At 42.3% G+C, this 17,669-nt stretch overlaps 2 protein-coding genes across 13 annotated transcripts in view; both read left to right on the top strand.

The window, feature by feature from the left end:
- Positions 1-8,666, top strand: part of ACSL4 (acyl-CoA synthetase long chain family member 4) — a 56,816-nt gene extending 48,150 nt beyond the window's left edge. For all 12 annotated transcript variants that reach the window (XM_068152018.1, XM_068152021.1, XM_068152020.1 and 9 more), the window contains 9 exons: positions 86-209; positions 988-1,059; positions 2,182-2,321; positions 2,752-2,924; positions 3,105-3,179; positions 3,403-3,594; positions 4,107-4,221; positions 4,905-5,062; positions 6,784-8,666. In XM_068152018.1, the coding sequence (XP_068008119.1) occupies positions 86-209; positions 988-1,059; positions 2,182-2,321; positions 2,752-2,924; positions 3,105-3,179; positions 3,403-3,594; positions 4,107-4,221; positions 4,905-5,062; positions 6,784-6,941 (1,207 nt within the window). In that variant the 3' untranslated portion in view covers positions 6,942-8,666. The remainder of the gene's footprint in view (positions 1-85; positions 210-987; positions 1,060-2,181; positions 2,322-2,751; positions 2,925-3,104; positions 3,180-3,402; positions 3,595-4,106; positions 4,222-4,904; positions 5,063-6,783) is intronic.
- Positions 8,667-15,903: 7,237 nt separating this feature from the next.
- KCNE5 (potassium voltage-gated channel subfamily E regulatory subunit 5) lies at positions 15,904-16,209 on the top strand. Its single transcript, XM_068152263.1, has one exon. The coding sequence runs from the start codon at positions 15,904-15,906 to the stop codon at positions 16,207-16,209; it is 306 nt and encodes a 101-aa protein (XP_068008364.1).
- The last annotated feature ends 1,460 nt before the right edge of the window (positions 16,210-17,669 follow it).

Below are 17,669 nucleotides of genomic sequence, written 5' to 3' on the forward strand. Positions count from 1 at the left end.
TAGTAATTAAGCACACAATAAAACTATTAAACAGTGTTTTCAGTCCAGTTGTGCATCAATAATAGCTAATCCTTTCCTTTCCTAGACCAAAGGACACATACATTGGCTATTTGCCTCTGGCCCACGTGTTAGAGCTGACAGCAGAAATCTCCTGCATCACATATGGCTGCAGGATTGGCTATTCCTCTCCACTCACCCTGTCGGATCAGGTGAGGGGCAGGGGGAAGAAAAAGCAAACTTCAGTTTTGCACTGTGTTCTCTCCTTGCTCAGCTCTCTTCTTCCTTTGGAAAAAATGCTGATGTATATGGAATATTTTCAGAAAATGGTGCAAATGACTGCTCCTGGTGAACTACAGCAGTGTTCATAGTATACAAATGCTATTGAAATAGTTTCTTTTGTGATACTTAGGAAATGCAAGAGAAAACCATTAGGTAGCAGGGTAAGAACAGCTATTGAAAGATGAGCTGGATATAAGACTGATTGAAGTGATGTTAAGTTTTTGGTCTCACTTCATCTCAGTAACTCTGTCCAGTTACTGTAGTGTTTCTATTTAGCTCTCTACTTTTTTCCACTTAACAAGTAAGGTAAATAAGAGCATATAAGGCTGGAAAGAAATGCTACCGCATGTTTTGCTGGTACAGAGATTGCATCAGGTAAAAAACCACTCGTGGGTGAAGAAGGAGGAGAAAGCATATGCTGGAGGGAAGAAAAAAAAGAAATATATACAAAGTGGATTTGTGAAAGAGATACACAGTGGAGTTAACCAGGCTCAGCTTGTAAGCCAGCTAGTATTTGGGTTGAAATTGCTGTTAATCATTACTTTTTCCATCACAATGGGGAAAAACATTATACAGGAAATGTTTGAGGGACAAAGGAAGAAATGTAAACAAATTACATGCTAATGTATCCCTCTCTTTTGTTAGTCCTTTTCTAAAGATCTGCTGGGGTTTCAGCTTCATAAACTGATGTATTTTTCCTTATTACAGTCCAGTAAAATCAAGAAGGGAAGCAAAGGAGACTGTACTGTACTTAAGCCTACACTGATGGCAGCTGTGCCTGTAAGTGTGCCAAAGCAGATGTGTTCATCCAAAAAATTATGCTTTTTGACTTTTCTTTTTAACTCTTCATGTGTAACTGTCACCAGTAGGGACAAAAAAGCAGAATACAGAAAGTCCAGTTGTCATTGCCTGAACTAAGTATTGATGCCATAGCTGTGCACAAGAATATCTGTATATTTTAGTGATCAAAAGCTTAGCATTTCAATGAAAATGGATTTTTCATCTGAGACAAAGTTGTGGAGTTTTTGTTGGGCAACTAGAATTACTGCAGTCATATTGCTTTGAAAGCTGAAAAACTTCTCCTTGAAAAGGAAATGGTGAAATCAAATCCCTCACACTTGCCAGTTGCTGTCGACAAAGTACAGCCTCAGGACTCCTAAGCATGATAAATCTTGCATGGCATATACCAGCCAAAGAGATGTTTTAGTACAGGTGATGGTGTTAAGTGTAAGCCACATAACAGCACGTTTAGCACACTGGGTGTGTTACCCAGGATGTATAGCTATGGCTGATAGAACGGACAACTTCAGAATGAGGGGTAGGAAGCTTTTTAAAGCCAAATTTGAGGTTTAGAGCTGTTTGTAGAAGGGCACAGGATATGAGGAATTACTGCAGTGCGCCTGAAGAGACACAATGGTTACTCAGGCAGACAAGGCAAGAGCAAGTCACTGAGTCACAGTCTCTAATACAGGATATATACTCTGGCATAAGGGTTTTTCCTTTCTAGCAATACTGGTGGGAGGAGAAAAAGCTAATGGAGAGAAGTTCAGCAAAGTCATAGTATCATAGTATCATTCAGGGATCATCTAGTTCCAACCCCCCTGCCATGGGCAGGGACACCCCCCACTAGATCAGGCTGGCCAGAGTCACTTGTTTCCTACTGCATTTTCAATACTTAATCCCAACCATTTCAAATAGCTCCAAGGTGCAGTGGTCTATAATTTGACTAACTGATCACACATTAAAAGTATTAGTTACACATTGTCTAAGTAATGATGCAGACCTTTACACTCCATTTTCATGGAGGAATAACGGGAGTTCCTTCCTTTTTAACACAATTTAATTTACACATGCTAGTCTGTCCTATATGGTCATTTTCCTTGCTTTTTTAACACTTTGTAGGAAATTATGGACAGAATTTATAAAAATGTCATGAGTAAAGTTCAAGAGATGAACTACATTCAGAGAACTCTGTTCAAGATAGGCTATGACTACAAATTGGAACAAATCAAAAGGGGATATGACGCACCTCTGTGTAATGTGTAAGTATAATTCAAATGTGATTTCTTTGTGATTTCTTAGAACAGTAATCTAAGATACCTGACATCAAACTACTCTCATCCCACATGCAAGTATCATCTAATGACTAACTGAAAAAAATAAAAAAGCAGAGGTCTTACTGGAAATAGGATATTTAGTGGTAGGGATGACTAATCCTCAGAGCAGATGGCTAGTTAGTTTTCATTGGATTGCTTTGTTGTAGTAATAAAACAGGAATGTTTGTGTAGATAAGTTACAGGAATTCTACCATCTAGAAGAGGTAACATTTTTGGTTAACCCTGCTGCCCACTGAAGTCTCTGAATGACCATGTTACTTTTTAAGGTGTTCCAATAGGAAGAAGAGTTTGTGTCTCTTTGTAAGAATGAGCTGTGTGAATGAGTTTTAATTCTTTTTCCCTCCCTTCTTTCAAGACTATTGTTTAAAAAAGTAAAGGCACTGCTGGGAGGGAATATTCGTATGATGCTTTCTGGAGGAGCACCACTCTCCCCTCAGACACAAAGATTTATGAACATCTGTTTTTGCTGTCCTGTTGGTCAAGGCTACGGACTAACAGAAACATGCGGAGCTGGAACAATTACAGAAGGTAGTTAAAATGCTTCTGGAAATACATTATTTAAGATCTAGATATACATGAGGCTTTGGTAGGTTTTTATGAAGTCAGCATAGCTGTAGTTCTCAATTTCAGTAGTCACTTAACTGTTACAGCTTGAGTTTGTATTTCAAATGACAAAACCTTTCTCTTCTTCCTTGTTCTCTCCTGAAGTTGCCGATTACAGCACTGGCAGAGTTGGAGCTCCACTTATTTGTTGTGAAATAAAATTGAGAGACTGGCAAGAAGGTGAGAGTATTATGTTCTGATTTCAGAGTAACTAATTTAACTGCTGCTCAGCTGGTTTGTTTTGCCTGTCTGCTTAGTCAGGTATAATGTATGAAGTAATTGTTCTTCATCCTTTGTAAAAGCCATCAATTTCTGTGCGTCGACTTCAAGCTCAAGCTTCAAAATATTCCTGTGGCAGCAGAATATGCAAGTTAAAACTGTATGGGCATTTTCTTGTTTTCAGGGGGCTACACTAATAAAGACAAGCCTAATCCTAGAGGAGAGATTGTAATTGGTGGACCTAATGTCTCAATGGGATATTTCAAAAATGAAGAGAAGACAACAGAAGAGTTCTCCATTGATGAGAATGGTCAGAGATGGTTCTGTACAGGAGATATAGGGGAGTTTCATCCTGATGGGTGTCTGCAGATCATAGGTGGGCCTCAATTTTTTTGTCTTAGTATGTTACAAGATCTTAACTAAGCATAATTAAAACCATGTTATTAATCCCATTGGCTTTGCCAGAACTAACCTATTTAAGGTTACCTGCTTGCAGAATCCCAGTGTAAAACAAAAGTCCTCACAGCTATAGGGACATGCTGAAGTGAGATGCTGTTTCCTGTGACGTTACTACAATCCAAATTTAGCATGTGGATTTTAAAGAATAAATGTAAGATTATTTTAAAGCTTTATAATTAATATCAAAACTTAAGAGTCCCCAGCAAATTCATATGACAAGAAGTGTAGTGCTAAAGTTGTTTAGGGCAGCCTTTATGAAGCTGGCAGAATACGTACATGCTGTAAGCTCTTTAACATTTTAATAAGCTACTTGAATTCACATTTCAGCATCGTGCATAGCGTTGCACAAATGCAAAGGAGACTGTGAAACTGCAGAAGTTTAAAAGGAGTAAGATGTTTTTTTTCCCCCCCTTCCTCCTTGACTTCTAGATCGTAAAAAAGACTTGGTCAAACTGCAAGCAGGAGAATATGTATCTCTGGGCAAAGTAGAGGCAGCACTGAAGAACTGTCCATTGATTGACAACATCTGTGCTTATGCCAAGAGGTAAGAGTGCTATTAATTTAGAAACTATTTAGAGTAAACATGAAATACAGGCTCTGACCCACTTCTCCAATGATATACTATAATGTTTCTGTGGTTTTCAGTGAACAAGCCCTCTTTCCAGAGTGCAGGTCATAAACAGCATCTCTGAGGTAGCACAGGTGCCTAGTGTCCCTGAAACTAAAAGAAATTACCTGTCTCTCTCACTGGCATTTCTCTTCTCTTAATACATGCCAATTTCATCCCATCCCTTCCCCAAAGAGGCAGAATACCAGAAAAAAATTAATCTGGACACTTTGTACCTAAATCCAAAGCTCTCCACTGAGTTGGAAACAGTCCTTATCTCTCCTCTCCCTTCCCCTTCAACACACCCCATGAAGAGAAACTCAAAGAGAACTGGCCAATAACTGGAGGTAGCTGGGAAGCTAAACTGAGATGTTCAGTGATGAAGTTACAGCAAAGCATGATACCAATCAAACCTGATGTTGGAGAACAACTTAGCATATTTGTGATAACTCATCAGATGTGAAGACTTAATATATAAGAAGGATTCTGTATGGGGGAATAACTAGAATTCAAAAAGCACTGTGGATCTGTGTATCTAACATCAAGTAAGCATTTTACACCTTGAAATGGAAGTCTTAACTGTTTGGATCTTTTTTTCTTCTCTTGCCATCCTGTGGCAGTGACCAGTCTTATGTGATCAGCTTTGTGGTTCCCAATCAGAAGAAGCTGATGGCATTAGCTGAGCAGAAAGGCATCAGTGGAACCTGGGTAGATATTTGTAACAACCCAACAATGGAAGCTGAAATCCTGCAAGAGATAAAAGAAGTGGCAAACAAGAGTAAGTAAAGAAGGATGTTGTGCTAGCCAACCTCAGAATGCTCAGCCAGCAAAAATGCTCAGTTACCCTCACCAACTGTTCATCTTCCTGCTGCTTCTGTATTTGCCAGAACTTAATAGTTTAATCAGATGCAAGAACTACATCAGATTGTTGCCTGTTATCCCAGGAATTTATCTACTTTTTGGAGATACTATCTTTTTGATTAAAAAAAAAACCCACCACATAAAAAAAATCTAAGATTTACTTTCAACTAAGTTCTAGAGACAAGTTGCTTGTCCAGCAGTGAAAAGAAGGTCCAAAAGAGCTGTCAGTTTGGAAGGAAAGACATTTGCTGGTAGGAAAACTTAAGTAGGGTATTTCAGAGCTGCTTTTCACATGTAACACTGTCCCCTACAGCTTTGACAACCACAATCCTGGTTGTAAGGGGGTTAGATGCCTGCTATTTGTTACTGTGGTACAGAATGATCAAAACCCTCATCAATTCCTTTATGGGGCCAAAAATTTAAGAAACTGAGGGGGAAAAGGTCTCTAAAGCACTTAGCAGCTCATATAAGGATGCAGCAAAACTGGATTTAAGCAAACACTAAGCCCTGACTCTTGTACTTCAGAGAGGAAAATCTGCCCTTTGAAACCAGGAAAGCAAGGATGAGAGGCACTATGAAAGCTTGCCTTTAAATCAATTCATAGGTCTCAAACTTGGATGTAAACATGACAAGCAGTTTGGATGAAAGTATCATGAAGTAGGCAAATTACTATCCATGTAGTTTTGTTTATTCAACCCCTTTTGCTACTATATTCTTTCTGCCTTGGCAATGGTAATCTTGCACTGAGGTACAACTCACTCATTCAACTCTTTTTTTCCAAAACCGTTTAGCAGAACACACCTCACCTTCAGCGGGAGCAGACACATATATAAGTAGAATGAAACAGTCCATGACAACAGTAATTTGAAATTAGGGAGACAGCAGTTCCTGGGGACACAACTAGAGCCAGATCCCTCACGTCTGACATCTGCTGCCACCTAGAGGCGTGCTAGCTTGGGCTGCCCTGCACATCAGCTACCAGTCTGTGTGGGATCCTAGGGTAGGGGCTGATGGTAAAGTCCATCGAGTATTGCACACATGCGGCAGCTCCTGCCTTGTTCCAAATGTTCCTGCCCTTCTCCTGAAGCAGATACTTACCTTCTTTCTTCTTTATGGCTCTTTGGCAAGAGTGGCATTGGTTGCAGTGAGGCTGTGCATATGTGCTAAACCACTGCTTCTAGCTGAGAGAAAATAAATGACTCATGGAACTCTAAACAAACTCTTAGGAAGGAAGAATATATAGAAGTACTTCATTATAGTTGAGATATGAAGCACATTGGACTAGTCTGCATTAATCTAGTTCTTATACATTCCTGTAGTAAAGACAGAGCTCTAGATTTCAGTGTATTCTCTTGTGCTGGTAGTCTCAGACCTTCAGCCAACACACTTGTTATGAGCTTTAGATTTTACCCTGTCACTTCCAATACAAGCTTTACATACAGTGTGTTAGGATATTTGCACTCTGCACTGGTACAAGATTAAATTTGCCTGTGGTCCTTTTGTAAGGTTACTTCATTATGTAAGACACCACATCATACAAACTAAGTAGGGCACTCACCTTAGAGGTTTAGGTAGCATGAATTAGTATTTCATTTGACTGTGTAATTATAATCACGCTTTTGTTTCTTGTCCCTGCAGTGAAATTAGAAAGGTTTGAAATACCCATCAAAGTACGGTTAAGCCCTGAGCCATGGACCCCAGAGACTGGGTTAGTAACAGATGCTTTCAAGCTGAAAAGGAAAGAACTGAAAAACCACTACATCAACGACATTGAAAGAATGTATGGAGGCAAATAAATTCTGGTGACCAGCAGTTGTGCAGATGGTTCTCTCTCATGCCTTGGATTTGGATGTCTCTGTATACTGTAGATAGCACACATTCAGAAAATACACCAAATGGATTAGTGTTTCTGTAATCTCTATCGAGTGCACCAGAGAGTATTTTAGATTCCAAATTCTTAATTAGTAGCAGATTAGATACTGATGGTCCTCATAGAGTTTCATGTGATCATCTCCAGTTTTGAGACAGACATTATGTGAAGCAGTATGACCAGGTAATCTTATTGCTTCTCTAGCATATTCTGACTGCTTGCAACTTCTTTTTTCTGAAGTCTGGCCTATATTTCAAAGAGAAAAATTAATGTAACTGTAATGATTCCTCTGTCAGGGAGTGAGGGAGGAAAACAAATATGTATTTAAAGTCTACCCTTCTCCATTTACAAACAAACTCAAGATGACCAGGTTGATCAAGAACTTGCTAGAGATCACTAATAACGCACTGCTTGAGGATGGATGGACTCTTCTGCACAGCAGTTACTGTCTTGAATATTTACAGTGCCTAAACAAGAATATAAAAGTACACTTACTGAAATAAAGGTGAACTGAAAAGCTTTCTCCAACCACCTTATTTGAAATTTCATTCGAGAGCATTGAATTAACTATTTCAACTTCTAGCTCACCCAGTAAGTTTTTACTTGCCACTGTATTAATTCAAGCAGAGCTTTCCACTAGGAGACACAGCACAAAAAAAAAACAACAAAGACTTGCACTGCTACAGGAGGTGCTGATGAGAAATAGCAACCTGAATGCAGAATGCAAAAACTTGCTTTTTTGTTGGAAGTCGTCCCTAAGCAGATCTGAAACTCAAAGGCATTTCGGGTTTTTGTTGTGTGTGTCTGCCCCCCTTTTCTTTTCTTTTTTTAGGGGTGGTTGGTGGTTTTGTTTTTAAAGCATTGGTCCTCTAGACATTCACAAACATGTGAGTAACAGTACAGGTTACCTGCATGTAGCATAAAGGATCAGGACCTAAATGTCTCTATTAGCTGTATGGAAAGGTATTTATGTTCACCTTTTATATCTGGCAAGCATAATAAGGCAGCCAGAAACCAACAGGAGTTTCCCCATGGAGCCCCATTTCCAGTCTGGAAAGTCAGTCAGTGACCAGGGAAGGAATCTGTTTTATGGAACTTGTGAAAAGGGACAAGTGACTCTTTAAAGAAATTCATTACAAAAACGTTCTCTTATTAACTGGAAGTCATAGATGGGAAGGAGTGGGAAGATATGATTTAATAATAGTTCATCATTCTGTGTGCAGAATCCTGTACTGTGTCGTTTGAATTGTAACTGAGCTCCTGCATCCCTGCTGGCTCTTCACACTTGAACCATAAATGCTGTAAGAAGTGGAGGCTCTCGATACTGTTCTACTTTGCACTTTCTTAATCGTTTTATATATGTTGCTTACATTTTGTACAGCTGTGGCTCTCAACTGCTACATATGACAAATTCATTTTAAAGTATTTATAGATTTCTATTGATAATATTTGTGTTGTGTATATGATGGTTAAAAAGAAACATTATTTGGTATTGTCACTGTACAGAAAATAAAGATTTTGTACAATGCTGCTCTCCAACACACTAGCTTGCAATTTCAGGGCAAGTTCTTCCTTCACTGCATGTATGTGCATTTTTCTTTTTTCCAGTTCAGATTTGGGCAAAAATAAATAATGGCTCTTTACTCATTAACTACAATGGCTCTTCTCCTTGGGACCAACTTCAACCCTCCCCAGGCCTAACTTCCGCTGGACAGTCCAGAACACTGCCAGCTCATCTTCCAAGAAGGCTGGGAGGAAAGAGATTTAAAAACCTTGGTCTATAAAGCTGTTGTAGATGGAACTACAGCAGTCACTAAAAGGAACAAGGAAATAGATTTTCTACAAAAAAAAGAAATATTTTTTTTTAAGACCCATAAAGTGGGTTCATGAGAACAGGAAATATTTCCCCTATCAGAGGTTAACTTCTTCAGTATCTTGTGAGCCACATTACCAATTTTTTCCATGTTTAAAATTGGTCACTTCACAGTATCACAGTATAACTAAGGTTGGAAGAGACCTCGAGGATCATCGAGTCCAAACTGTCACCACAGACCCATGACTAGACCATGGCACCAAGTGCCACGTCCAATCCCCTCTTGAACACCTCCAGGGACAGTGACTCCACCACCCCCCTGGGCAGCACATTCCAATGACAAATGACTCGCTCAGTGAAGAACTTTCTCCTCACCTCGAGTCTAAACCTCCCCTGGTGCAGCTTGAGACTGTGTCCCCTTGTTCTGGTGCTGGTTGCCTGGGAGAAGAGACCAACCCCTTCCTGGCTACAACCACCCTTCAGGTAGTTGTAGAGGGCAATGAGGTCACCCCTGAGCCTCCTCTAGGCTAAACAATCCCAGCTCCCTCAGCCTCTCCTCATAGGGCTGTGCTCAAGGCCTCTCCCCAGCCTTGTTGCCCTTCTTTGGACACATTCAAGTGTCTCAATGTCCTTCTTAAACTGAGGGGCCCAGAACTGGACACAGTACTCAAGGTGAAACTTTGAACAGCTTTTAGTCAGCATCACAAAAGCTGACATGTAAGAAAGTTAATTGCACTTGAGTCTGGTGGCAGGTTATATTTTTGAACTATGAAATGTATTTATATCAACTGTATTTTACCTGGACTGCAGATCTCATCTGTCTTTTGGTTGAGGATTGCTGTTTAAAAAGATCTATATGCACACACACAATGTTAACATTTCAAAAGTGGAATACAATTTCACTGGTTCAATAAGTTTGTGTTTTGAGAGATTTTTATATCTTGCACAGGCTGTCTCTAACTTACTGTTCAGCACCTCACAGTCTCTCTGAAACTTGGCATACCTGGGAACTTCAAGAGCAGCAGGGGTGAATGCATGCTCCAGCTGTTGAAAACAAAGCCTAGAGTAGGCCTAGTTTTCCTTTCACTACATATTACTTCTTGCAGCACATCCATGTCAGCTTTTCAAGTGTTGTTGGAAAAGGGGAAGGATTAGATCAGGATGCTTTCAAAGATGGGGGCTATTTGCAAATATACTCACAGTTTGGTAAGGAGTTTATCCATTCTTTTAACAAAATCTACATCTTTTTGCATCAGAGCTTGTGGAGAAATGCAAAGGGGAGGAGGACAGCAATGTCAACCTTCCCCTTCTGCTTGACCAAAGGGACATTGAGGAAGCCATCATGTACTAAATGTGAAGATTCCAGAGAGCAAAAAGTAGCTGCAAGTTATTCAGAAAGCAGATTCAGAATTTAAAATTATCCTTGTAAGTCTGAGGAACAAGTTCAAAGACAACCACAATCCAGTTCAGGCATGACTGACAGAAGGTTATATTGAGACCCTCTACTTCAAAAAAACATGGGAGAGCTAGAGAAAGCCAGAGTGTGACTCCAGGAGCAGTGGGCCTAGGAAGCTTGATCTATGAAAGGATATTATAGTCAAGTGTAGCTGGCCTGAAGAGAAAAATCACAGGACAGGAGGTGATGCAGGGTCCTTCACCTGGGCCAGAACACTCCTCATTATCAATACAGGCTGGCAGATGAGGTGACAGAAAGCAGCCCTGTGGAAAAGGACTTGGGAGTTCTGGTGGATGAGAAGCTGGACATGAGCCAACAGTGTTTGCTTGCAGCCCAGAAGGTCAGTGACATCCTGGAGTGTATCAAAAGCAGCATGACCAGCAGATAGAGGTGATTCTGCCACTTTGCTCTGCTCTGGTGAGACCTCACCTGGAATACTACATCCACGTCTGGAGCCCTCAATATAAGAAGGACATGGACCTGATGAAGAAGGTCCAGAGGAGGGCCATGAAAATGATCATGGGGCTGGAACACCTCTGCTACAAGGACAGGCTCAGGGAGCTGAGGTTGTTCAGTCTGGAGAAGGGAAGACTCCAAGGAGACCTAATAGTGGCCTTCCACTACCTGAAGGGGACCTACAAGAAGGCTGGAATGTTCACAGTAGATGTAGGTTGGGTGTTAGGAGGAAGATCTTTACCATGGGGGTAGTGAAACGTTGGAACAGGTTACCCAGAGAGGTAGGTTAGGCCCCATTCTTGGAGATACTCAAGGTCAGGCTCAATGGGGTTCTGGGAAACCTGATCTAATGAAGGATGTCCTTGCTGACTGCAGGGGCCTTGAATTAGATCCTTGGAGGTCTGTTGCAACCCAAACCCTTCTATGATTAACCCTTACCTACACACAATGTTACCCTAACAAAGGCACTAAAGAGCTGTCACCAGAGGGTGAGGAGGAACAGAGAGTATGTTTACACAAAGTAGCATTTATGGTTAGCCATTTTAAAACAGAATTCTAAAAAAATTTCTTACTAAATACTGAACTAGTTGCTCCAGATCTCTGACACTGGAAGACTTTAAAGCCTTGAAGTCAATGAAGGTTAAATAAATGCCCTTCAGGAACAGCTCTGGCCCAGAACCTGGGAGGTGGTGGTGGCTGGAATAACAGACCTGCCCATAGCACAACAGTAATGATCTACCTAACAGCAAGATGTCATTAATGGCTTGCTAGCATAAAAGCAGGAGGAAAAAAACCAATAAAAACCAGTGTGAGCACAAAGTAATGAGTTACTGCCTTAAGAGGAGGTCAGGTAGTGCCCATTACACCATCAGAGACCTTTGGGTACGTGATGCAGAGTGCTGCCTGCCCGGTAAAGCAGTGTGGTGAACTGTAGTTCCCATCAAACAGCTCCTGGCTATAAGGAGAAGCAGGACAGGAAAACATGGCTCATGAATTGTCAGTCAAAGGAAAAAAAATCCCAGAATTACAGTTTCAAATAACGACACTATAGACTACATTAGTGATACTCTAAATTACATGCAACAGAAGAAATAAATTCTCATTGTGTACCTGACTTTGGTGTGGGGGTTGTTACTATGTTTGGGAGTCTTTTAAATAAACTTGCCTGTTGGCTAAGCTCCATTTACAGGAGGGTAAATCAATCTCCCTTTTGGAGGCTGAAATTTAACCATTAGAAGCATAAAAAGTAACAAATCTTGAGCTCTTTTGCATAAGATGCCACAAAAGAGATTTACAAAACACAATCAGTAAAACTCGCAGTCACTGCTGACACAGAATTCTGAGTGACACACACCAAGTAACATCCAGGTATTCTACAACAGTGTGAGCTTAACCAGAAGTGTGATTAACAGGTCAACATTTGTTGCTGGCATGTCATTTTTTGCATAATTTAATTTGAATGAGCTGTGACAGAAATAGGGTGGTCCTTGCACTATTGCTTTGCCACTGGGAACTATAACATCTGGAATCTTGCCACCCCTTTATTGAGGAGATATGTTCTGAAGAAAATGTGATCCATTCTATACAGACAAAGTATTTTAACAAGCAGATTACCACAGGTAGTTGTCTAAACCTGTCTTTAGCAGGAAGTATAGCTAATTAAATGAGACAAACAGAGCTCAGTACTCACATTCCAAAAAAAACAAAACACAAAAGAACCCCAAACCAAAACCCAACCAAACATAACACAACAAAACAACTAAAAACCAAACCATCAAACCAAATCAGCTGTGTTTTTCACTTGTTCTCTTTTTGAAACACCAGTAAGTTTTTAATGACCATCACCAGGTATGCCAGAAGTCAGTATGTGTTGCTACACGTGGTTACTTCTGCAGTTACCCTCACCTGCCTTCTCTTAGATATGTTACCACCACATCTACACAATCCCCATTAGTTCTGAAAATCCAGCCCCTGAACATGAATACCTAGCACTCTAAGACACAATCTCACATCATTAAAATGCTGAGGCAAAAAGATATCATGAAGTTACACGATAGGGGGTTGGATTGGATGAGGTTTAGAGATCACTGCCAACCCATAACATTCTATGCTAAGTTCTACTCTTCTAAAACGCAGGTAAGGAAATGACAGGACAAGTAACTGACCACGTCTTGACTTGAAACAATGTTGGACTACTTCAAACAGATCTACTAGACATTAGGAAGAAATTCAGACATCAAGAAGAAATTCTTCCCCAGCAAGGTGGTGAGGCACTGGAACAGATGGCCAGAGAAGTTGTGAAGGCTCCAAGCCTGGAAGCATTCAAGGCCAGGATGGATGGGGCCTTGAGAAACCTGATCTAGAAGGTGTTCCTGCCTATGGCAGGAGAGTTGGAACTAGATGATCTTTGAAGTCCCTTCCAACTCAAACCATTGTATGATTGTACTGTTGAGCCTATTTAAAACTAGCCCAACTACAACTCCAGGGAGTGAGTCTGTATATTGTTCCAACATCTAATAAAAGCCCCAGCCCTGGGAGGTGTTGCTGGGGCTTTCATTTGTTTTAAACAACGTGGTATCTAACCTAAACCTTTCCTGCTGGATATAGATCAGCTTAGTATTTACTGGTGCTCCCCCACAGAGTAAACATGAAGAATGGCTGACTGTTCTCTGTAGCTGCCTGCCCTGCTTCACTTTGCCCTTCAGCTGGAAGCAAACACAACCTCTGCTGAGGAGCCTGTTTTTATGACATTTAATCAGTGCCACTTAACCAGGGCCACTCTGTCCTTATGTTCAAAATAAAGTCCCTGCCCCATCTGCCCTATACAGTTTAGGGTAGTTGCCTCCCAAACCCTCTAACTTCATTCCAGAACATCTTATGTAATAGTGTAGCTCTCACGTTATGATTATTTTTGTTATTTTTAAAACCTGCATCTCTGCTCTGAACACTTCCAAAGCACAATAATCATATTGCTGTGAGGAGCAGAAATGCACAGGTGGTGACAGCAACTTCTGAAGGACTTCTGCAAAGAAGTGCTACAGCACAACCCAAGCTGAATTTCTAACCAGTCAGTCTTATCAGCCCACTCTATGCATTTACTGGCAAGCACAGTCCTCCTTTCAGAGGAAAGATGTCAAGAAAATTGTTCACACCAACAAAATACACACTGTAAAAGAGCAAATTAAAACTTGGTACTCTGTGAAACAAAATCTACTAGACTCTGAGAGTCCAAGATCCTAAATGGACATTCAAGCCCTTCTACCTGTAATAAAAACTATGATCTACTGTATTTTCTTTTTTATTTCTGTTGTCTAGCCACCAAATATACTTTCAGTAAGTGACCTATAGAGAACCAAAAAAGCAAGTGGCTCACCATCTGAGCCAAAAACCTTGCTTAAGAGGCACAATTTTGGAAAAGGATTTATAAGAGGAAAAAGCCCCACCCTATAAGCATACCAGAAACACATCTTACTGACTAAGCAGCCATCTCTCACCTGTACCCTATACCTTGTGAATTCACTGATGCTGGGGGGGAGTGGAGACTGCACCTACCATTAAACCAGAGATTTTTCTCAGCTGTGTTTTGCTGATGGGGAAGCAAGAAATAATGAATTGCAACTCTCCGAAAACAAAACAAGCAAAAAAACCCAAAGCAACAAAACCACGAGGGAAGACAATATATTGTTGGAGAAACACCCCAGTTTAATCATGTTTCTTCTGGAGCAACTGAAAAACTGTAAGTGTAGCACCACAGAAAATCAGCTGCTATTCCTTCAGAACTTAACCCAGCAAGGACTGCACTCCTGCTGTTTACACAGAAAAGCCCAGGTCAATACCACACCAACATGCCTTTCCAGCTGCCCTTAGGGATGGGCACTCACTTTGGTCAGCTGTTAAAATGCATCCTTTTCTTTGAAAGCAATGAAGGGAAAACAAGAAACAACACAATGATCAGCTCTAGCCACCTCCTGGAAATGGGCAGACACTACACAATGTCAAACTGACTAAATGCTGCAGAGATTGTGAATCTGTAACACATGCAACTGCCACACTCACCCATAAGCATGATGGCAACCACTTGAAGAGTTACCAGATAAAGAACCTATGGGTTCACCTAATGTGAATCCATCCTCTGGTTTGAAATTGTTACCCTTTGCACTGTTACTACACTCCCTGATAAACAAGTCCCTTCCCACCTTTCCTGTAGGCTCCCTTTAAGTACTGGGAGGTCTCTATAATGTCTTCCCGGAGCCTTCTCTTCTCCAGGCTGAACACCACCAACTCTCAGCCTGTTACAGAATCATAAAATCACTAAGGTTGGAAAAGAACTCTAAAATCTTTAAGTCCAGCCATCAACTCAACACTATTAAACCACGTCTCAAACCATTTCCTACACATTTTTTTAGCACATCCAGGGACGGTGACTCCACTACCTCCCTGGGCAGCCTGTTTCAATGCCTGACCGCTCTTCCAGTACAGACATTTTTCCTAATGTCCAAATTAACCTCCCCTAGCACAATTTCAGGCTATTTCTCTCTCATTGTATGACCTTATACTAGGGACACAAGACCAACCCCAACCTGCTTCCAGCCTCCTTTCAGGGAGTTGTAGAGAGCAATGAAGTCTCCCCTCAGCCTCCTTTTCTCTAGGCTTAACAATCCCAGTTTCCTCAGCTGCTCCTCATACTACTTGTTCTCTAGGCCCTTCACCAGCTTTGTTGCCATTCTTGGACCTCCTCCAGCACCTCAATGTCTTGTAGAGAAGAATCCAAACCTGAACCCAGTATTCAAGGTGCAGCCTCACCAGTCCTGAGCACCGGGGCATGGTCACTTCCTGCTCCTGCTGGCCATCCTGATCCAGTACAGGATGCTGTTGGCCTTCTTGGCTACCTGGGCACACTGCTGGTTCATGTTCAGCCGACTGTCAACCAGCACCCCCAGATCCTTTCCCATTCTCACAGCAGAGGTGCTCCAGCCCCCCGATCATCTTCCTGACCCTCCTCTGGCCTGGTTCCAGCTCCACTGACACAATTTCATAACTCTCCACGCCCAGTACCGGTGCAGGTTGCCTAACTCACTCCCAGCTACCGGCTCCGGCTCCAGCGCCAGCCGCGGCCCGCAGCACGAAGCCGGTTTGCCGGCAGTTCCCCGGGCTGCTCCCACCATGAACTGCAGCGAGCCGCGGCTGCCAGCGCTGCTCAGCGCACTGCTGCGGGAGCTGCGCCGCGCCGGCAACGCCAGCACCGGGGCTGGGACCGGTCTGGGGGGCGACGCCTCGCTCTACATCCTGCTCATCATGATCTTCTACGGCTGCCTGGCCGGGGGGCTCATCCTGGCCTACACTCGCTCTCGGAAGCTGGAATCCAAGCACGACCCGTACCACCTTTACATCGAGCGGGACTGGGGCCGTGGTGCCGGCCCGGGACAGCCAGCCGAGGAGAGCGGCCCCGAGGGACAGCGCCTGGTGTGAATGCGGCCCCAGGCGCAGCGCGAACGGAGCTCGGAAGGAGGACGAGTCCGGGGGACGTTCGAGACTGTTCCACTGCTGCCGCCCCCCGCCGGCTGCTGGGCTTCCGGGAGCACCGTGCACAAGGAGCAGCTTCTGCGGCCGGGACTGCGCCTGCTGAGACCAGCGCGGGTGAGAAACGGACTGCTCCTGTACAGCGCTCGGGGCTTGTCTGGCACGGAGGGATGCACTTCAACTCCCTGGATCGGTCTGCATGGCTTTTCTACAATAAACCCTTGCATTACGTACGTACAGAGACCTCTCTCATCACTCATCTTTAGAGCTCAGTTTAATTCATCGGTTATCTTTAGAGCTTAGTTTAACATCTTCCTCTTTAAAAGGGGTCTGGCATTCCACCTTGTTCTCTCACCACAATGCTACTACTGCAGGCATCATTAAAAGCACCCCCCGCATCGTTGTGTTCTGCACCTTTCTGTCACAATCGGTGGGAAGGGCCAGGTCTCATTCTGTTAGTACTGGATTGTTTTATCTCAGATGGACGTATTTAACAAGATTATAGAAACTGAAGTTGTTCCCACGAGGAAAGCATCAGTGCCTCACCTTGGCACTGTGGCTTTGCCAATGCACAGTAACTTTTAAATCCATCAGTAACATCCTTTCACACACAGAGAAGTCCAGTTCCAGGAGTATCTCTGTACAGGTGAAAACTACTGATTAAAACAACACACAACACAAGCTAGGCAGGCAAAGGCTGGTTCAGCTGTTGTAGCCATGCTAGCAGTCTTGTCATTTCCTGGTTTGGGTTTGCAGTGGGGTTTTCCAGATGAAAATTAACAGACAATTCCAAGGAAGAAGTGCTGCCATAAGGAATGTTGTGCCACATAATCCAAACTACAATTTGGATTTTATCCAAGCCATGCTGCAGAAAAAAAGCAGCTTTGACAGTAACTTGAAACAAGGAGATTTTTGTGTCACAGACAGATTGCCTAATGCTCCGGCATATTCTCTCCAACAGCAAAACAGTTTTGTATTTACAGTAACTTTGTGGGGACTCATTGTAAACTGGGTACAGTGATGAGTTAAAAAAAATAAAATCCTTGAGAGGACACAACAGTTATCAACTTTGTCACTGTTCACACCTATTGGAACATCCACCCAACAAGCAGCACTTTGTGAATCCCTGGACATTTTAATCTCTGAAAAGTATGGGGTGGGGAAAAACCTCAAGCTTCAGAAACAGTTTCAGAGGGAGTGTGTGCACTTGTACTCCCTATCAGTAGATGTATATGATATCTTTAGCTCAGCAAAGAAAATGTAGTAGTTAGTCAGCACTGTGTGGGAAAAAGGATGTCAGAGTAACCAGCAAACTGGCAATATCCTTAAAATCCCCTGTCTTCTAGTGAGACAACAGTAACGGTCCTAGTCAGTTACTCCATCTGTGAGGACTCAGATACTATCTCTTG

The sequence above is a fragment of the Melanerpes formicivorus genome, unplaced genomic scaffold (genome assembly GCF_026170545.1).
Source record: "Melanerpes formicivorus ecotype bairdi unplaced genomic scaffold, bMelFor1.0.p_v2 SCAF_22, whole genome shotgun sequence".
Classification (NCBI taxonomy): Eukaryota; Metazoa; Chordata; class Aves; order Piciformes; family Picidae; genus Melanerpes; species Melanerpes formicivorus.